Below are 22,173 nucleotides of genomic sequence, written 5' to 3' on the forward strand. Positions count from 1 at the left end.
CATTCAGCCAGCAGGGCTGCAGGCAAGAGTGGGTCACAGCCACCCCAGGCACAGGCCATGCAATGCAGCTGCCCTGCAGGCCCCAGTGCAGGAGGTGGGTGGAAACAGCCCGGCCATCAGCCAGCAGGAAGGGCGGCCTCACAGCTTTCGGTTACTGCTCTGCAGCCACAAAAACGCTTCCACCACACCCAGGATTGCTGCAGAAGGCGGCGTGTGCCGGCACTGACACGGCTTGCCTCAGCTGAAGGCCTGAGTGGGAGACATCTGGTTCCAGAAGCATCAGAGCTGCTCTGTGGCTCCCACTGCCCCATGCAGGCACTATGGGCTGCTCTCCTCCCAGCAGAGCTGAAGGCTGGGTCTGGGGTCAAGAGAACGTTGGGTCTGGGGGCCACACCAACATCCTGCAGGCTGACCATCACAGCCTGCTTTACTTCACAGTTTTTTTTCAGTAGGCCAGTGATATATCAGAATAACTTATGCTTTAGAGTTTGACTTCAGCATGGACTGGTTTCTCACCACTCAATGAGCTGTCTGCCTCTTTAAGCTGTGAGGAACACTACCCAACAAACTCAGAGAAAGCAGCCCATCAACAAGAAGACTGTACAATAAGAGATCATTCTCAGAGGGTCTGGTTTGCTGGAGAGCTATGGCCGCTTTGTTCCAAGGGCAGCACCAGCAGGAAGCCCACACCACTCCATCAGCAGGGACCGGATTCTGCTGCTCCAGCCCCTGCCCACCCCCAGGCAGCTCCAGGGCAGGACATCTGCTGCTGCGTCAGTCAGCATAAGGCTTCCCCAGGAACTTGGGCAAGACCACATCTGGCTGCTGTTTGAAGTGGCCTCGCTTGTTTTTTCCTAACAAAAAAAATAGCCATTTTTCTTCTTGCAAGAGCCATGAGTATTGCCATCAAAACACGTATGCAATGTCTTGCTTCTACTTTGCTAGCATTGTACCACAGATGTTAAACTTCCAACTTACAGCACAACAATGTTTCGCATTAGGAATTGTAAGCCATTAAGCCCACTGCAGCAGATTCATTCCTTACTGTGATGTACCAGATGTTATGTGGACACTCAAGGTTAGTTGTAGAGAGTGACAAAGCTGAAGAAAGCTCAGAGAATGTGTTATAGTCCAGAGAACCATCTGGTTATGATAAAACAAACTCACTGTAAGGTCTTCAACTACAGGATCTTGGATTTAGCTCCTAACAATGCAGAAGGAAGTGTCTTCCCTATTAAATTACAGGATACTCAGGAGGAATGCAAACAGGCAGGAGTGTGAACTACAGACTTTTTTTTTTTGTCTTGTGGTTAGAGAAGAATAAATCTGTACCAAACAAAAGCAAATGCAGGGATGAAATCCCTCTGGAGCTTCATTGCATGAATCCCCATGAACAGGCAGAGCTTGCTCAGCCCACTGAAGCAATAACCTCAGACCTCAGTTGACTCAACTCTGAACCCATCATCAAGGCCCTGGGAGGAACAAGAGCAGCTCACCCCAATGCACCCCACCCAGCCAACCGTTACAGGGCTGGGTCCTTACCACTGCTACCACAACTGCAGCAGGCAAGAAGAAAAAAAGAAAATAAAGAGCATCTACTGCAGGCTCCACATGCACTTTTCTCATGAAAACCACTATTCATTTCCCAAAACACCATAAGAGAGGGCATGTATTTGTTCCTCTCTACTGTTAGCACAAATACAGCCTGCAATGAACTGAGCCACGTGAGTAGTACAACACAGTGAAGCCTGTAACAAGGACTACATAGATCTTCTTACAGGGATAGGCAGTGAAGTGTGATCACACAGTGATGTGTACCATCAGGCAGTGAAGGATGGCAAGTCCACACACAGGTACACCTGATGCTGGTGGCAGAAATGTGGGAGAACACTACAGTTAATTAGAGATCCATTCACATCAGCATCACCTGCAACATACCATTTCTCTCTGATGTCCTTGTCAGCATCTGTTTCTAACCTAAACCCCACAGGCTCTTCTTGTTCAAGTCCCAGAGTCTATTTCCAAGGGGCAAAGGGAAAACAGAATTCCTCCAAAGCTTGAGGGATTCATTGTTTTACTTTGCGCTACAAGGAGCAGGCAGAACAATACTGGGAATTCAGAAGCATGGCCACACACAAGGTTAACCACATTCTTAGATTACACTGTAGGCTAGGAAAATAGTTATCCTGCCCCACTTAGATTTAAACATCCCCATGTAAGCCAATACAGAGCATAGCATTAGAATACGGAGCAGTCAAGACTTCAGTCCTTCCTGAGTGGAAGGTCTAGTTTTCCAGTGCCTTAAACAAAAAAGATGTTTAGCACATCAGCCTAACCAGACCCAAATTACTTGACAGAAGAGTCAGAACACTCCATAAGTTTACTTTCAGATGCAGAACACTAGAACAGCCCACCTCAGCTACCTGACACTAACTTGGAGTAAACAATTCATGTAAAGCCATTCATTCCTGCATGGGGCCAGGAGCTGGACTCCATGACTTGTATGGGTCCCTTTGAACTGAGGATGTTCTGAGTTTATACTCTTTAGGCCAACAGTCAAACTATTGGAACACAAAGCACAGAGGAGCCCAACCAAGTGACTCTTAGAACTCAGAGCCTTTCCAGCAGCAAGGTCCACTGTCAGTCTATCAAAAATCATTTGCGAGGGGAAGGATTAAGTGTCACATTTCCAAGAAGCAGAAACCTGCTTCCAAGAAACACTGGATGTTTTCCAGAAAACAGCCTCCAGGGCAGTCACAGGTAAGTGGCAGACAAAATGCAAGTGTGTTTTGACTACCTTCTTATGATGTGTTAATAGCACCCGGAGTGAGACAGAGAGACCCATAGCATATACAGGCTGAAAATACATTTTCCTTTTTTCAGCTGTCAAGCACCAGCTCTAAGTATTACCGGATAACACATTCAACAAGTTTTAGAAGCAATCTAGGAATTCACAACTGGTTTTGTCATCCTGTAGTTCACCAACAACCAAAGGCAAATGTTAAAGCCAAATGCTAATTGGAGCCAACACCAGATCGCAGTGACACAGGAGCAGGCAGCAGCACCGCCACGCAACCCCCACCACCTCTCCCCACCTATTTTCTCATATTACTGTCCAACATCCTGCAGTTGGAAGGCAAGTCAGATCAGCTCGCTTATCTGATGAAAGTGCAACCCAGCGAAGAGAAACCACATGTTTTTCAGTTTGATCAATCAGAGCGCTGCAGTCTAGGATTTCCACCTCTGCACTGCACCAAAAACAAGCAGCTGCTCAGCACCCACCCTGCTGCTGCAGGCAAGCATTGGGTGCAAGCCGGGCAGGTGACAGAAACTGCCTGCCAGGCTCCAGACCTTGAAACCCTCTGGCTCCTAAGCTAAAAATCAGTTGACTCCTACCACCTGATAACAGAGTTTGCAGGAGCAAGCTCTGTACCAAACTTAACTTTTACCTCCTCCCAGCAATTCTGTGGCTTCTACCGAAGCACAATGTGGCTCCCATACAAAGTAATCCCCAGGGCTGATCAGCTCCTTAGGCCAAGAGCAAAGCCCTTGTGCTCTGCATTCCTGGCGTCCTACTCCGCAGCGCGCCTGCACACCACTCAGCACCCAGGAATCTGCAATTATCCTCAGTCTGGCAGAGAAAAAAAGCCAGACTTAGCACTTGTTAACACTTCAGTGCTACCCTGCACTGAGCTGAAGACTCCTCGCGTTCAAATCACCTGCCCCAACAAGTTTAAGGCCTTCCATCCCATCTTCACTGGATGGCACAGCACACAGTGGTGCTTTAGAACTGCTTTTTTTTTTAAGCCACAGATCACAGAGACAAGTCACAAACCTGCACTGCAGTGAGGGCACCTTGTGCCTTAAGGAGAAGCATCTTTGATTCAGCCCATGGGCTCAGCTAAACAAGGAGCAGGAGAGGCTGAATCCAACTCCTGCTCCAAACTGAATCAAAGACTGCGGTCAAACATTGATTATTCAGAATATAATCAGATCAATGAGATAAAGATGGAATATCAGACTTCTTCAGTAGCAAGCATTTAGAGGTGTGGGTTGTAGTACTTAGCAGTAGCTAAGTCATACCGCATGGCTTCCAAAGCGTTCCTGGAAGTTAAATAATAACTGGAACACGCACTGCATCCATTCAGCAGCGGCCTGATGGCATTATTAATGCCAGAAATCCAGCAGCTGCAGCCGTCTGGATTCCCCAGCTGATTTGGCTCAGAGCTGGCCCTAAACACCCCAGGCCCCAAAGGCCAACCTGGTCATAAAAGTTCTCCACCTAAAAGCCCTTACTTGTACACAGCTCCAGACCCTGGCATGACCTCATGTTTACTCAGCAGCACAAAACAGACTGAAAACCAAAGATGAAATTCAAAGTTCTTGCACTACAGGCAAAGCAACACTTTGCAGCTTGCAGAAGAGGCAGCGTGGGCTTCAGCCCATCGAGCAGAATGTCACAAGGTTTGTTTGTAATGTCGTTTCTGGAAAGCCAGGTCAGGATGTTTTTTTTTCCAGCAGCAGCACAGTTTATCCTGGGCCATATGTACAGTCAAAGCCTGTCCTACCACCTGGCTCCTGCTCCACCCACACATCATGGATGGGCTGCAAACCCCTTCGTGCACAGCCACAGTCACCTCAATCCCCAAAGCGCCAGCTCTGAGTTGTTTTTTAAGAGGCAATACAGCATAAGTAATCTACAGAAGAGCTCAATGCCTTCAGGGCTTACAGCCACCTCACAGCTAAACCTTATCTTCTGGCGTCACGGTGCTGCTGCAGCGGTGTCTTGAGGAAGGAAGCCACAAAGAGCCAGGCCTGACAGAGCAACCTTCATCTCCGGAGCCTGTCAGGAAGCCTTACAGAGGAATAGGAAGGCAGCTGGAGCAGCTATACTTTCCTAGGGCAAACAATGCAGCAAGAGGGAAGAGCTCAGCCAAGGAGCTGGGCAGCCGCAGGTCAAGGGCACGCATGCATGCAATGCAAGTCACCAGCCCTGCTCCCAGGTGCTGCCCCTCTGAGGGCTGCTGTAGGGCACCCAACAGGACCCAGACCATCAGTGTGAGGAGCTGCCACGTGCCCACCTCCCACACCAGGCATGGGTTTCCAGAAGGATTCCCATCCCAGAGAAGATCACTGTTCCTTACCATTGTCGCTAATGCCGCTGAAGTGAAACAGCTTTCACCTTGGCCAAGAGTTTTAGGGAAGCGAGTAGAGCTGAGCTCACCCAAACTCAGCTGTGTAACTCATTGAGGCCAGACTCATCAGCAGCCAGCAATTAAGAGTTATCTGGCAGAGAGAACTACAAGGCACTCACATTCCTTCCCACAGCCCTCTCAGGCATTCAAATTATGGCTGTACAGAGCATGCTGTGGCCATACCTGAACTACCCCTATCCACCACCGTGCATTCCTGAGGAACACAGCGTTCTGGCAGCCTCTATGCCCCCAGCAGGGACTGCAGCTCCAAAGGGGTTCACACTTTGGTGTGGTACAGAGGGACCCGGTGCCACAAAGCACCAACCACCCACCCCAGGAGCCAGCAGAGCTCCGGACAGGTCTGTTACCCACAACCTACATAGCAGTGGGATTAAGCACAGCCCTGCCTGCAAGCACATGGACAGTCTGCACCAGCCTGAGCTCTGGCATCATCTGCCGGGCTCCAGCAGCAGAAACCAGCCCGTTCCTCCACGTCCTACAGCAGGAGATGGAGATGGGCTGGGGGGAGTGGAGTCCCTGCGAGGCAGGTGGGGTCATTATGGAAAGCGGCACAGAAAGCACACACTGCGGCTCCTCGGGAGGGCAAGTTACAGAAAGCACGGGCTCGTCCTATAAGGAGCAGTACGGTTTGGAACACAGCATGGTTCTGCAGCAGCATCGCACCGCCCATGTGCACGGCCCTTGGGGGGGGCAAAAGTCCGGCACAGAGAGAACAATTAAAAGAACTCACCGATGGAGACCAGCTTGATGCTCTCCCGCTCCAGGAACTCCAGGGCGACGGACACGTTCTCCAGCTGCATCTGGCGGAAGGTGGGCCGCTGGTGGTACTTGCGGTACATGCGCTTCTGGCTGAGCACCTCGAGCAGCGCGATCAGCCGCAGCCCGTCGCTCAGGTCGTGCTGCAGGTTCCCGATGCGCTTGTTAACGCAGCGCAGGTGCTCGTTGCACCATCGGGTGAACGTGTTCTGCTGGATCCGCTTCCACGGCGCATCCTCCGCCAGGTCCTTCTCGGTGGCCGGCATCTCTCCGTCGGGATCGGCCGCTCTGCGCCCTCCCTGGCCCCGCGCCTGCGTGCTCATGGCGCTGCCCCGCTCCGCCCCCGCCGCTCCGCCCCGGTCCCGCCCGGCTGCACCGCCCGCCGCCTGCGGGCAGAGACAACGAGACACAACGAGAGCGGGGAGAGCGCGGCGCTCAGCGGCCGCCCGGAGCCTGTCGGTGCCGCCGCCCCGATGCTCCGCCCGGACACAACACGCTGCTCCGCTCCGCTCTGTGCCGCCGCCCGCCCGGCACTGATGGGCCCCGCGCCGCCGCCCGGCCTTTATCCGGAGGGAGCGGCACGCCCTCGGCTGCATCACCCTCCGCACCCCGCAGAGCCGGGATGGGCCGGGCCGGGGCTTCGGGGGGGGCAGGACCTGGTCCGGGAATGACCCCGGGGCGGTAACGCGGCAGCCCCCACGGTACAAAGGCAGGGCCGGGGGTGCGACCTCGTGTTACTGAACGGGTGGTCGGGGCTGCAGCCCCCGTAGCGCTAATGGAGGTGCGGGAATGTGGTCCCTATGGCCCTAATGCACAACTAATGGAGGTGCGGGGCTGTGGTCCCTATGGCCCTAGCGCACAACTAAAGGTGCGGCCCCCATAAGTGGTAACGCATGGCCTGTGTGCAGCCCCCGTGGCGGTGATGCACAGCCGGGGTACAGCCCCATAGTAATAACGGGTGGCCGGGGTGCAGCCCTATGGCACTGCTGCATGTCTGGGGGTTGCAGCCCCGTGGTGTTCAGGTGCCGCTCACATCTCGGGGTGCGGGCACGTTGCTCAGCTCTGCGGGGGGCTCTGGGGGTCGGTCGTAGCGGTGCGGAGCCGCTGGCACAGGGCGGGCAGGGCGAGGAGCAGCACGCCCTGCGCTGAGCAACGCGCTGCTCTTATCAACCGCTCAAACAAAACGTAAACTTCAAAAAGCAACCAAGTAAGGCTCGAATTCTCGGGGGTTTCTCCTTTTTTTTTTTTTTTTCCATTTTTTGTGACTGATTTCCTGGCCGGCCCCTCCCTGCCGACATACAGACTGGGACTTGCCGCTGACTCATTGATGACAGCAAAAAAAGTCAACAGAGCTGCCCCATCTGCGCGCTCCGCGGGAGCTGCCGAGCCGTCCCATGACCCCGAGCCGCTCGGTGCTGCCATCGGGGAGGTGTCCCCCCGTGTCCCACGGCCCCGTGCCCACCCCGCACACTTACGGCTGCTCCTGGCACAGCTCCGCTGGCGCCGGGTGATTTGGCTGCGTGTCCCCGCTCACACACCGAGGGATGGGAGCCTGCCGGAGGAGTGAATCCATTAACACGCAGTCAATAAATCTAATTAAATTAAATGACCGTAGCCACCCTCCACTAAAATGAGAAGACAGCTTTCCAATGATTCTACCCGAGAGCTCTGCTCTAATGTCTTTATCACCCTGTGGCACCGTGGTTTTGCTGTGCAGACTCTATTTGATAGATCTGTTCATGGCAGGTAGGGAAGGAGTGAGGATGGAGGCTGAGTGAGGTGGGATGCACATCTGAGCTCCCATTGCTCCCAGACAACGGGCAGCACCGGCTCCTTCTCTAGGAATGTCTCAGATACATCTTATGGCACCACAGTGCTGGTCCAACCCAGCTGGTGCTGGCTGGGAGCAGTGGGTGAGCCTCCTGCAAGGGCTGTTCTCCACTTCATCTCTTGATAGATGCTAATTGCATATTGACTTTGGCCTGGGCTGGGTCTATTAGCAACCACCCTACATCCGGACTAGCAGATTGCTTGTAACACTTTAATTTTAGTTCCTTTCCCCTCCAGCACACAGCAATGCTCTCTAACGACGCTGTGCCCGGGCCTCGCTGCAAGCTGGGTCCTCTGCAGCCCATGGGAGAGGCCAGGTCAGGCTGTTCTGGGGTCACATCTGGCCTGGAAACCAGCTTTGGTTTGAAATTAAACATTTTAGTGTAAGTGAACACATGTTTTGAGTTTTATCAGGAGCCAGAGAAGTGAAAACAAGCTACCCCATGGATCTGTCCTTGCTGGAATACCATCCCAGCCTGTGTATTATTACAAATGAACTGATGTGTGCCCTGCAGAATGTGTATTTGTATAGATAAATGTTTGTGTGATCACATGTACGTGTGCAGGGAGAGGGGAGGTGATTTCAACACCACACAGTGCAGTCAATGCTTTTTTCTTGCCCTGTCTGACAAGGAACTTTCCATCCCAGCTCTTCCTTTGCTCATTAGATGCAGATATAAGGAAGGAAGAACACTGTCATGCCTTGTCAGTGGTTTCAGAGAAGCAGCAGTGCTTTAAAAATATTTTCCTCCCTCTTTAAGATAATTTGCTGCAAGAATAGGCTTTGAAAGGCCCTTTTTGTTCAACAACAGAGGTTCTCCACTGCCCTGCATCCACTGTTCTGCCAGAGGGCCGCTCTGAGTATTCTGCAGATGCAGCACTGACAAACAGGAGGAGACGTGATGGCACTTGTGTCTTCACTTGTTGCAAATAGACACTGCAAACTGACCCAAAAAAAAGAGCATGGCAGCAGGTGGGGGGAGTTCACAAGAACATCAGTTAAGCTTGAGAGGTCCATAAAAGCTGGCCAGACTTTGTGGGGCTGCTGCACTTGGAGAAGCATTGATAACCCTTCATGGACATCAAACCTCAGCTACCCATCCCCAATCTCAGTGCCCTGCAGTTGTGCTGTGGGACCCACGGCTGTGCTGCTGGAGCGTGCTGGCAGTGGGTGCAGCAGCTCTGACTGCTGGCTGTGCGTGCAGGATGGGACTTTCTGCACCTCCCTTGCAAAAGCAGAAGGGTGTGGGAGTGCTGGCATGGCTGTGCTGACACAGAGCGTGATGGTGACTAACGGGGTCTGCTCCCCAGCAACCAAGCACATCCCGGCCTCGTGACAATGTGCATCTGCCTCTTCTGAACTGGGACTCCCCATGAGATACCCTCCATCTGTGGCACTGGGTATGTCTGCTGCCCTACGCCTTACTCAGCAACAGTTTACTTTGGTGATAGAAGAACAAAGGTCAGAATTAACACCTTCTGAGGCTGCACAACCCCACAGCCCCAGCTCAGCCAAGGCATCACGCGTGGCATCACCCCGCTGCCACCAGGGCTTTGGCCTCCTGCCCCAAGCTTCCCAAGCACGCTGCACCTTTCCTCCTCCCCATGCACTATTTGCTGAGTTTCAGAAGACAATAGAAGTGTTATTTCTCTATTGATGAAGCAGTCATTAGGCCTCTCCTTTCCTTACCACGAGCTCAACCAAGCCGAGCGAAGCCGAGGCACGCCGTTCAAGTCAAAGCATGAATTCAATGGGTTGCGTCATGGGCTGCATTTCCTTATTCAGCAGCAAAGTTCTGCGTTATACAAATATTGGTAGGACATCTGATACGACTTGTTCTGAGGTTTTCCAGCCTTTTTTTTTTCCCCTCCTCCCTTTGTTATCTGGGATTGTGAAGACAGCAGTGTGGGAGCACACAGTGACGGTTCAATCCAAATGGGGCAGAGGGATGTCTACCAGAGAGAATGCTCTAGAAAAATGCTGGGAAATGCAAGACTTTGCCCAGGAAATCCATCATTTGCCCACTTAGGCAATGGTTGCTTGCAGTAGCAGTTGTGTGGGGGGCACTTTTTCATCTCCCCGTGCTTGGAAGAACACGATTTTTCTTCTGTGCGTAGAGGTCTCGCTGCATTATGTATGTATGCAGAAGCTGGAAATGGTGCCAGGAGCAGCCATCCATCTGGCAAACACGGGGCTGTGCCAGAACTCACAGCGCTGCATCCCAGGGAGCCTCGCAGCTGGGATTTAAGGCTGTTTCTGACACGGGCTGGAAGTGGCCCACTAGCAAGTCTGCTCCTGCGCTTTCCTGTCCCGTGGCAGCTGAGATCAGGGAGGCAACTGCACTGAGACCTGCCTGGCATGTGCTGGATGAGGAGGGATGGGCATTCCCTGGAAGCGTGTCTCATTAGGGAATTCACCTCTTCTCTTACCCCAAACCTGCTCACTGCTGGTTCCTATGGCAGTGCTGCCAAGCTCATCCTTTTTTTCTGGGTGCATAAGGAGCAGAAGGGGAACTGACATCTGAGCAAGAGTGTGTTTCATTTACTTCCACTCTCTGAATGTGGTTTTAAGTGAGAAATGTGCTCCGTGAGCCATGGGTGGGCATCCCTCTCTTTGCAGAACCTCATTTCAGCCCCCCAGACCCCTCCAGGATGCAGAGCACGGTGCAGCCCCCTCAGCTCAGCAGCCCTCGACAAGTCAACAAACGATTTCAAATAGTAACTCGCTTTCAAAATAGCTCAGGATCTGATTTCACGAGCTGTGAAGCCAGAGCTGATACAAGAAGCACAATGCCCCAGTGTGCATCTAATCGTGGCTTCCTGCCCGTATCAGATTGCTGCAGGCGCTGTGGTTACCTCCAGCTTTACCTACTACTCCTATTTGCATTCAGATTAACCACAGCTCTCTCGCTAAGATGGCATGCATGCTTTCTGGAGTTTGAGCTCTCCTTCCACTTTTACTCCGTCAGTCGAAGTTCCTAAGAAAGATGGTGTGAAATCATACCACATCTCACCCCTGCCAGCCCCACAGGTTGCTTTAACCTGGGATAGAGATGAATCATGGAATCATTAAGGCAGGAAAGACCACTAAGATCATGTAGTACAAGCATCGACCCATTGCCTGTGACAGTTCTAGACCATGATGCACGCTGCCTTTGGCCACTCTCAGCTGTGTGAAGCACAGGGAGGAACACTCTCCAAGGGAACACAATTCCAAGCAATCCAAATCCCTTCTGTGTAGCATAATATTGTTGAGCTACAGGCAGCTGAAAGCAGGGGGTCATTCAGTGATCCCTGCGCTGCTCTCCTGACGGTGAGTAATCAATCAACCCAAAGAATACTTTAAATGGTTTTGCTTTCTGCAAAAGGCTGACGTCATTCTTTTTCTCTTAATATTTCTCACAAAACATATTCCGAGACAGAAACAAGAAGCCTAAAGGCCACTGGCTGCTGTGCAAGCTGCTTTATGAGCCCCTTGGAGGGCCGATAAGGCTCTGCTGGAGCACGGGGACACAATGGCAGCACATTGTTCTGCTGCTCAGCCATGAGGTGCTGGCACCTGGGCTCCATCCAGCCCAGCAATTAGCGTGTTTGACTTCCTGCACAAATGGCTCTATGTATGGGAGGCCACATATCTGGGGGCATTGCTCAGCTCAAAAGGGAGCAACCCTTTCAAACACAATATTGCAGTGGCCGGCCTCAAGCCAGCACCCCTTCCATGTGATTGCTGCTAATGTTAATCATTGAATCATTAAGGTTGGAAGAGACTGCTAAGATCATGTAATCCATCCATGTCAATGTCAGTGTCACAGCAATGTCCTATGGCTCAGCTCTACCCCGCAGCGCCCTGTGATAGGAGGACAGTTGCAGGGCAAAGCCTGTGACTTTCACGTCCCTGCTGCAAAATGGGGCTGCCTGGCTTTTGCAAAGCAACTCCAAGGGCACCAGCTCAGAACAATGCAGGCTCCTGGGGGATGGCAGCATCGGGGCGGTGCTGCTGGTGGAGGCAGCAGCTGTGCCTGCTGCTCTGTGTGCCTGCAGAGCTGAAAAGGGAGACGATGGCAACAACAAGCTGGACCACACGCTGTTGGACTGAAAGGGACCAAAACATAAAAACAGATCCCTTTCAGTCAGACTCCTGTGCATCTCAAAGGGCAGTTCAGCCTTACTGGGGTAATGGGCACAGCCCTGCTCGGCAGACATCTGGCACAGTGCTCCCAGCAAGGAACGTCTGCTTCATAAACCATTTGTTCTCCTGCTCCCTGCTCCCTCCCAACAGAGCAGCTGGTGGAGGGGAAATCACCCTTGTGGTCCTGCTAACCTGGAGGGAGCAAGAACAAAGTGCAATGGGGTCAGGGCATGGCTTGAGGCCCTTTTTGGAGAGTGGTCCCCACAGCCTTGTCCTGGATGCCTCATTGCTACAACAGGGAGGAAAAAGGGAAAGGCAGAGCCGGCAGCTCCGGGTGGGTGACTTCAGCCTAACATGGCCTGCAGCAGCACAGAGGTGGCCCAGCCATGCCCATGAGTAGCAGAGCCCTGGGGCCCCACCATTGCCCTCTCTGAGGCACCAAGCAGCACACGGGCACGGTGTGGGCACCAGGTTCTTCCCATGTTGCCTTCTGGGTGACTGCCAGCCCTTCTGGCAACACCAGGAGCACAAAGCAGCATAAAACACACTCAGCTGCCAGCCTGGGAGAACAAAGGGACTCGGCTCCATGGCCCAGCATGGCAGCTCAGCAGTGGGGCTGTGGGTGGGAAGGAAGGGATGCACACCCTGCCCGGTGCCCCAGGAGTCTCAAACCCCCAGTGAAATATTCTGCAATGCTGCCATCTACTGCCACCGTGCCCAGGGACAGGGACGGCTGCGGGCAGCACCGGGACATCGCAGGGCTCACACCAAAGCTTTCTACGGCTGCTCCTTGCAGCATGGGACCAGCCATTGCAGAACTTGTGCTCAGCTCAGTTCGGTGGGATCCCACACACCGCAGCGGGGACTCTCAGCCCAAAGCAGGCGGGGAGCTGGGCTGCTCTCCCCATGCCTTGAGAAAGGCAGCAGCTCGGCGGGAGGCAGGGAAGGGGATGTGCTGCCCCTGCTGCGCCTGGGAATATCTCCTAATGCCGCAGGAATGCGGTTATGTCATGGCGAGTCCCCCACACGCCCTGCCACTGCCTCGCGGCAATCCGCCAGCGCCGGGGCTGGGGAGCATCCTGATGGCGGGGCAAGGGGTGTAAATCCCAATGATCGGCCGCCACATGCCACGGGGCCACGGCTGGGAGAGATACCTGTGTCTGTGTCAGCCCTGCCCGCGATGCTCCCTGGCAGCAATACATCCACGGGAGGCAGAGCACAGCCAGGGCACAGCAGCTCTCCCACCGAGCGGCTGTTTGGGGAGATTTGTAGCTCTGTTTCTAGCAGAGGAGCTTTATGATTACAGAAAGAACATGGGATTTTTATGAGCAATTTTACAAATTAGCTTCTCAAATTGTTTGCAGCAGCACAAGTAACGCTGCGGTCATTAAAGTTCATAGAAAGTACCGAGTGCTGCTGCGCTGCTCAGGCCTCCCCCGTGCAGCAGGAACGGGGCCGCCAGCCCCAGCGCTGACCCCAAACACATTTATGGGGGGGACAAGCAGGGAGCCGACCCAGCACAGACCCTGTAACAACATGGCCTTAAAAACAAATAACTAATTATTTCCATTCAACTCGTTTAATTTGGGCTCACAGAGAAATCCTGTTCATCCAATAGTCCAAAATATGTCACGTATTAGGAGCTAGAGAGTCCAACCCAATGAATGAGTCATCACCCAGTGGATGAAATCCCATCTCTTCATGGCTGCTCATAAATAAGACGAGCTCAACTTTATAGTAAGTCATAAGTAAACAATGAACTATACGAAAATCAGAGTCAGCTGTGCTGTAACTGCATGGGCACTGTGCCCATGCCGAAATGAGAAGTGAATGCGATACCATCGCTGTCTGCTCCGGAGGCTGAACATGGGGCCACGGCCCAGCGGGGCTGCAGTGAACATGGAAGGGTGAGCGCCCGGACCTGCTGGGGTGATGGAGCTGCCCAGCTTCAGATCCCTCCTGCTCCTACCCTGGGGCTTCCAGCTTTCCTGGAGCGGCCCTTGAAGGCCTCCATGTCCCCATGGGCGATGTCCTTGCTGCCACCAGGCCCTGCCCTGCTCCTCTTCAGCACAGCTGAGCAGGCCAGTCCACCATCCCATGGCCATAGGGCCAGGACAGTAGCTGCTGTGGTAAGGGGAGAGAGAACAAAAGACCATTTCCCTGGGAGCACAAAGCTCTGCCATGCCAAAATACACAGGGACTCACAGCCGCACAGCTGTCCCTGCAGAGCTGGGGCAGTGCAGGGCATCCCTCCTGCATCCATGTCCATAGTGCAGGCAGAACTCAGCCCCAGCTCTGCTCCCCAGGCCGTTTCCCCATTGGAAATTGGTTGTACTTAATGAAGTCGTCAATCGATGCGTGATTCCCAGAAAGGAAATAACGTACAACTTGCATCAGTGCAGTGTTTCTTCTCATCCAACGGCCTTCCCAACCCTCCAGAAGAAATGGAGCTTCATGTTTTCCATATGAGCTGTCCTTGTCACCCCCAGCACTTTGTGTTTGGTTTTCCTTGGAGGAGCGAGGCCTCATGGTGCCACTTTCCTGGCACTCCGCATCTCTGGGTCCCTCACTCAGCACGTTCAGCATTAAATCAGAAAGCCTTAACTCACCCTCTAATGATCTGTTAGTTTCCAGATCCATATCCCCACCACGTGTTGCTGACAGCAGCTGGGCTTGGTGACAGCGGTGCTTTTCCCAGCCACGTCCATGGGATGTGTGCTGTGTATCCATGGGATGTGTGCTGTGTTACGGGGCAGGGCACAGCCATGTGAGCTGTCACCAGCAACACAGTGGGAAGGCCCAGCATGGTTTATTTAGCACACACTCAATGTTGATGCTCAGTGCTCTTTGTTCCGAGCATTATCACTTCAGCCTCCAGCTTTTCACCATGAGAAACAGCAAAAAGGATGGGTCCAGTTCTGAAAGGGTCTTCACATTTAGCACTGCTATGAAGCAGAGCCAGACCCCAGCACGTGGAGCTCTCAAAGGCTGTCCCTAACCCCTTATTCTTTTTGTTAAGACGCTTCATTTCATATTAATAGGCCTTTCTGTTGTGTTTAAAAGGCAGAGGAAAAGAGGGGAAAAAAAAATCCCATTGTTCTCCCACGTGTTTGTTTTCACTACAAGTGCTAAGAGGAAAAGCCCTCTGCAAAAACAGGATGCAGCAGAGCCCTCTGCTCCGCAGCCCCCCGCACTCAGGGCACATTCCAATGCTCATTGAGAGGCTATCGAAAGCCATAGGGAAGTGGAAACCATCAGGGGGAGTTTTATTACCCTCCTGAATGGGAGCAATGTGAAGTCCCTGATGAGCAAACCCTGGGCAAGCTCTGCTCCCCTTGGGCAAAGTGCCTACAAACACACAGCAGAACTTTCTCTTGGCTTATAGACAGTGGGGGGGCAGATGGGGTTGTCTGCAGGGTGAACCCCACTGCTGTGGGATGGCCTCGAGCCCAGTGGCTGCATGGCAAAGCCTGAGCACCCAATGATCCCACCTGCATCCCTGCTCAGCTGCCCCAACGGGCTGAGCTCTGGGACCAGATAATGCCACCCAGACCAGATGCTCCCTCAGCCCCATGCCCTGGGGTGCCCTCAGGTCCCTGTGTCACAATGTCAAGCTGCAGTGGCTTTTCCCAGCTCACCCAGCATCCTGTCCCCTCCCCATCCTGACCCCACATCCCCCACTGGGTTCTGCACTGCCATAAGCCAGAGCCTCGATTCTAGCCAGGAACACATCCTGGGCTCTGGGCTCTGGCAGCTGTGGGCAGCCAAGGGCAGCAGAGCTCTTTTGACCGAAGTCCCATGCAGCCTGCACACAACCTAATGCTGAGCAACCCTCTGCCCGGCTTCAGACACCAAAGGTACGGTGTTGTCATTGTGAAAATGAAAACCGTGAAGCTCAAACTAAAGGGAAATATTCTGTCTGGTTTGTTTCTAAGGAAAAGCACACAGTGGTGAGAGGCTGGAGGGCTCTCTTTGGGGTGGGGGGAACACTACGCTGGCTTAATTCCCTTGGGATGCAGAGCTACTTGCATTCCTTGTGCTGAGGGCAGCGCCTGTTTCTTCAGTGGAAACAACCATCCTGATTCAGCCCTGAGTTCTGAGCGACATGAACTGCTATTGGGATGGGCTCTGAGCACCTGATGGAGCTGTAGGTGTCATCACAGGGCAGCTGGACCAGACGGCCTGTAAGGGTCCCTTCCAACTCAAAGGATTCTTTGATTCTATCCAGTCATTGCATTTTACAGTGCAAATCACACAATGAATGTTTAAGCGAAAACCTTCGGCAAGACATCACTGCTTTACTATTGCAGAACAAATGGGGTCCAACCTACAGCCCTGTGTCTTTGAGCCAGCAGCTCTGCCTCCATCCAATGAATCAACGACCACAGCGCAGCCCGACGGTGCGATTTCAGCCCCCAAAATCACCTTCCATTCATAACGAGCTCTTCCATTGTTTAGAAAACGCGCCCAAACAGCCCGTGCCGTTCCCGTTCCCTGGTGAACTGCCCGTTAAACGAGGCGAAGATAACAGCCCCCATCCAGCGCCCCTTCCCCCAAAGCACCAAGTAACCCCGCTCATCCCCCCTCGCTGTTTGCGATGGTTTCTCCCACCGAGCCGCAACGCGACCCCCGAGCCCCAGCAGCGGTCCCGTCCCGTCCCGTCCCGTCCCGTCCCGTCCCGTCCCGTCCCGTCCCGGTGTATCCCCGCTGCCCGCTCCGCACCTACCGGGCTGCTCCGGTTCCTCCGCTCCGCTCTCTCCGCCGCCGCCCAGCTCCGCCGATCCCACACTCCGGCAGCGGGGCGGGTTCAGCCCCTCCCGGGGCTCCCGTCGGGGGGCCGGGCTGCGCCTGGGGCTGCGGAGCGCGGAGGTTGTGCCTCGGGCAGCGCCGAGCCTGACATTCTCCCACCGTTCCTGGGGCTGGGAGACCTCCTGCACCTCTTATGTCTGGGGAGGGAAGGGGGAAGAACTCGGACAGAACTATTCGAGATGATTTTTTTTCTCCTTCAAGGCTGGAAATTGCTTCTGGCAGAGGAAGGAGCCCACTCTGCGAGGGCAGCCCTGAAACAGAATCGTCTGAACTGGAAGGAGCTCTTAAAGGCCATCTGGTCCGACCCCCCTGCAATGAACAGGGGCACCCACAGCTCCATCAGGTGCTCAGAGCCCATCCAGCCTTTCCTTGGCTGTCTGCAGGGATGGGGCACCTGGAGCCTGCGGTGTGAAGGAAAACCCGCTGCTGGTTGGCTCCGTTTGTGACAATCAGAACTCAGAGCACATTTCTGGTTCTGGGGAGTCCATTGACAAACACGGGCTGTTCAGCTTTGTACCCAGACAAGGTGGCTCAGGTCACAGAGGGGCAGCCAAGGCCACCGTGGGCCCTGTATGGCTGCAGCACAGCTCCAGGGGCTGTATCTCACTGACCCACCTCTCACTTGGGCTCAAGGACTCTCACATGTTGGCATTCAGCAGGAACAGTTAACAAAAACACCCCATTTTTTGTTAAGAACACAATTTTTTATTTAAAAAAAGATTAGTGTTCTTTTTTCTCTCCGTCCAGCCCCAAGTGTCAGTTGTTTTGATATGGGAACAGGCTTGATTCTGACTTCCCACCCAACCAGCAGCCCAAAGAAGCTCCTCACAGAAGGGGCAGAGGTAGGACAGGTTTCTCAGATGCCGTTTACTTTGATTTCCTAAGAACTGATTTGAACAGCGACAGAAGCTGCATCAAGCACAGCCAGCAGCAGGGCCAGGCCCCGCTAAGCCTCACAGACTCTTTCAAGTCGGTCTGAAAACCTTCTTGTTAATCACAATAATTGCATGAGAACCCATCAGGAAATTCTAAAACACTCTAAATGAAAGCTTGGCACCACAAAGCCACCATCTCAGCTTAAAAACAGCTGATGTCCATCCGGAGCGGTGGGAAAGTTTGGTGCAGGGCAGCGGGGGCAGCAATAAATATTTTGTTTAAAGTAAAAACACATTTGTACGTGTGCAGGGCTCCCATCACACGCTGCTCTGTGCATGGTGGGCTGAGGGCTCACAGGGAAAGCTGAGCTGTGCCTCTGGTGGGGCTGCACCCACAGCTGGGGATTCAGAGGGCTGAAGGTGGGTTCTGGTTTTGTAACATCTACCTGCAAAGTCAATGATGGGTTTCATCCTGGGAATGAAGTCTGTGCTGATAAACGTGTCCTTTGAAAGTTGAGCTGTTCAGAAATGAAAAGGAATAAGGAAGAGAGAGATGCAATGGTGGGATGAGCGATGGCCTCCACGCTGACAAACAGCTGCTGGATGGACATGGCAGGACAGAGCTCAGAGCTCTCTGGGAGGTGCAGGGGGGCTGGACTGGATGGCATTTGAGGGACCCTTCCAACTCAAAGGATTCTGTGATTCTATGATTCTTTGATTCTTATAGCAACAACACATTTACCAGCACTGAGTGTTAGAGCAGAGCAGCAATGGTGCTCGCCCACCACTCGCTCATGAGCAGCACCATTTGGATGGAGGGAGCTGATGACTTTGACACAACACCTGACTGCTGGGGGAAGGAGAGTGGCTGAATTTAAGTTCAACGTGGGGTGAGGGCACCTTCCTCCAACCCCTCCGAAGAACAGGAGAAGCCCAAGGAGAGCCGAGGGCACAGAACCCAGTGGGGAGCAGTGACTGGAAGGGAGGCCCAGGAGCTGGGTTACAGCTGAACATCACGTGCAGTGTAATTAATCTAAATTAGCTCTTACTTTATAGCGTTACCAGCCCGCAGCCGCAGCATGGGGTGATCTCCTCACAAGTTCCCAGGCTGGGGCCGGGCTGTGAGCTGGGTGAGCTCCAAACACGACGTCAGTGTGGGAAGCGGGGCCGTGACTCACCGGGTTCGTGCCGGCTGGGGGTGATGAGCCCATGGCCGGCCCTTTCCACGGCCCCGCTCCATCAATCTCCTGGTTAAGCAGCTGCCAGTGGGGGAATTTCTCACAGAGCAGCAGGGGCCGTGCAGTAACTGCAGTAACCCTTGTGCCGATGGCCCGGACGTGATGCGGGGCCGCAGGGATTTGGGGCTTTTCCTGCTGGCTGTGGCGTCAGGCAGCTCATGGCTGGGGATGGATTTGGGGAATGGGACAACAAACACAACCGGGGACAGGGCGTCCAGTTACCACACAGCGACTTTACTCCATCCTTTGACTTTATTTTATATCCGTATTTCTTCAATATAATAGAATACAAGTTATTTTACAGAATGTATACAAACTATATCACAGTGCTTTACAGAGCAAAGCATGAAGTACATGGTAAAAACCAGGAGGAAAATGACGGGGTCCTCTGCACGGCCCAGCCCCACTGATTTACCTGCGGAAATTATTTGTCTCCCTACTCAGCTCACTTTAGAACTGCACCAGCCAACATCCTGCCCCAAGGCGGACACCAAAGCACCTTCCCCTCCTTGCAGGGAGGGCAGGGCTGGGGCTGCCCACGCTCAGCTCCCGTTGCTCTCCTCTCCATTTCTCACAAGCAGCAAAAAGCAGCAGGTTTTTGAGCATCGTAGTTATTCCCAAATCACTGCACATCCGAAAGGTAAAATGAAGACAACTCGTCTTTCTCCCCAAGGATGAGCTTTTTTCCCCCTTTTTTTGTTGCATAACACATGGGTGGCCCCAGATAAATCACTGCATTTGGCAGCGCTGCATTTATGGAAGCAGTAAATCAATCACAGCTCTGCAGTAACAGAACCAGGGCAGGACGGGGACCTGTCTCCTCTGATGGCCTCTTGTTTTGCAGCTGCTTTGTGAACACAACTATGAGAAGCTCAGAACCATCACTCAGGATATTACGTGGTGTTGTAAGTGATGGATTGATGACTGCCATGTTGCACAGAATGGTGGTGGGTGCCCCGTCCCTGCACACAGCCAAGGTCAGACTGGTTGGGCTCTGAGCACCTGATGGAGCTGTGGGTGTCCCTGTTCATTGTGGGGCAGTGGGAGCAGATGGTCCTTAGGGCTCCCTTCCAACTCAAATGATTCTATGAGTGTGACTCTAGGAAATAGCAGTGGAAGAAACAATGATGGGGAGGGCAGGGCTTTTTGGAGGTGCTATTGCTGGGGGTCACACAGCAATGGGGAGATAATGAGACAGAGCGAGGGGAACCCTGCTGCTGGGAGAACAGATTACAGATGGATCCCCAGAGTAATCCCTGCAGGAATCCTGGACAAACACAGACCTACGCAAACAACCAACACACAGCAACAAAAGGAGGGTACCAGCTACGCCTGCCTCACTGCGCAACGTCCCATGGAGAACAGGGCGCTCGCTTTGAAATTACTTCTAATGAGTAATAAGAATAATAAAACACCCATTTTCCATTCCCTAAGCTAACGGAATATATGTATAAGTTCACGGCATCTGTACAACAAGGCTGTGTGCAGAACACGTCTCCAAATATGGAAAGATCAGGTTCCCTTCCTGAAAGAGCAGAAGTGAACACACCCATGGCAGAGCTGACAATGGGCAGAGAAAGAGGGCAGGAAAACCTGTAGGAATAAGTTTCTGTCTGTATCACTTTAATTTGGAAACACAGGCCAAACATACGTTTGATGGGTAGGAAAAAAGTATGAGTGGACACTAAAATAGAGACCTTTGGGACTACCTCCCCCCCTCATTCCTTTCACTCCAGTTCTCAAGCTGCCACACGTCAGTGAATCAAACTTTGACCTTAAAGCTCGCGGCAGCAGAATCAGCCAACGCTTGAACCAAACATTGCTCATAAGAATCTATTTCATCGTCTTAACTGCACATTTTCCAACTGCAAAAGGCGCTTCAGGCCCCAGCACAGGCTCACTGTGTAGAAATAGAAGTTTCTCTACTATCCCATCCCTAATAATCTGGAAAACACACAAACTTGCACGTGGGATTCTTTTCCAGGAGAAACTCAGCAGGATATTTGCTTAACCAGGAGGAATTCTCCACATCTAAACGCTCCTTGAATGATCTCCTCATTTCTGACCACGCTTCCTGCAGTCCTTGAAGCCTGATGGGATGATGGGTCTCTGCTGACCCTTGTGGCTGCTGTTCAGCGTTCCAGGAATTCCTTCTGACCAGGACCTGGAGCAGCTGTGGACAAACACACCTTGCCTGGGCTGCAGGGTCAAGTGCTACCGTGAGGTCCTTGCAGCAGGAAAGGATCTCAGGCTCTGCCTGCTTAGCTGCACTTACCCAGACAATGCAATAATAGCAATAAACGTAACATGCCCATCTCGTATATTTGTCTGATTTTGTTGCCATCTCTGGAGCAGAGCAGCCATGGCCCAGAGAGCAAGCACAGAACAAGCCTGTGCAATGGCCTCGCAAACCAAATAAAGGCATTGCTGAATGACGTAGCCATACTGGCAGTAGTTGGTGAACTACAGCTTTGAACACTTCCAAGAAGAGATTAAGACTCCGGGATGGAAACGTGTCTTGCCCAAACTAATTTTGCTTAGTTACTACATGAGCTTTTAGTTAACATTTAGAGTCCTCAGTACAGGAGAGACACGGACCTATTGGAGCAGGTCCAGAAAAGGGCAGAGTCTGTTGTTAGAGGACAAGGGGAAACAGTTTCAAGCCAACACAGGGGAGTGTGGATACAAAGAAAGACTGGAAAGAACTTGTTTACAATAAGGAGGTGAGGCACTGGCACAGGCTGCTCAGAGAGGTGGTGGTGCCCCATCCCTGCAGACAGCCAAGGTCAGGCTGGATGGGCTCTGAGCACCTGTGGGTGTCCCTGTTCATTGCAGGGGGGTTGGATCAGATGGCCTTTAAGGGTCCCTTCTAACTCAAACAATTCTGTGATTCTATGAAATTGTTTAATAAATTAGCACTGGGCACTCAACACAAAGCTTCTCTTTCCAAACAAGGTTATGACTACGATTAAAAACCATTCAGACCCTGAATAGAAAAGGACTTTGGCAGCTGTGTCATCACAGCCATTGCTCTTGGCTCACCAACACGGAAGCAGCATCCATTGCTCAGACCATGGCGGCTGCACCTTCCCTACAAGCAAGCAGAAAACCATCGCACTGAGCTGACGAGGGAAGCTTTGCCTGTGGAAAATATCATCATTTAGGTTTCCATGTTGGTGGCATAACTGGAATATCTAAGTAATCGTGTGCGTGTTTTCTTGGACTACTTTAAAGATTACTGCATAAAAGGAAACGCTTTGAAGTCCTGGCAAAAATGAGAACTGGAACTGGTGGCTTTATATCCTGCTGGGCCTTGCAGG

At 52.7% G+C, this 22,173-nt stretch overlaps 1 protein-coding gene across 10 annotated transcripts in view; it reads right to left on the reverse strand.

Moving 5' to 3' along the window:
- The window catches only part of FLNB (filamin B), a 74,956-nt gene extending 58,096 nt beyond the window's left edge, over positions 1-16,860 (reverse strand). For 2 of the 10 annotated variants that reach the window (XM_085516375.1, XM_085516372.1), the window contains exon 1: positions 5,947-6,557. In XM_085516375.1, coding sequence (XP_085372501.1) covers positions 5,947-6,295 — 349 coding nt within the window. In that variant the 5' untranslated portion in view covers positions 6,296-6,557. Of the gene's footprint in view, positions 1-5,946; positions 6,585-7,447; positions 7,525-16,657 lie in introns of those variants that run through there. The other 8 variants (XM_085516377.1, XM_085516371.1, XM_085516378.1 and 5 more) reach the window with 7 other exon arrangements.
- Positions 16,861-22,173: the final 5,313 nt, after the last annotated feature.

The sequence above is a fragment of the Coturnix japonica genome, chromosome 15, assembly GCF_054131305.1.
Source record: "Coturnix japonica strain WE chromosome 15, WE-NBRP24, whole genome shotgun sequence".
In the NCBI taxonomy this organism is placed as follows: domain Eukaryota; kingdom Metazoa; phylum Chordata; class Aves; order Galliformes; family Phasianidae; genus Coturnix; species Coturnix japonica.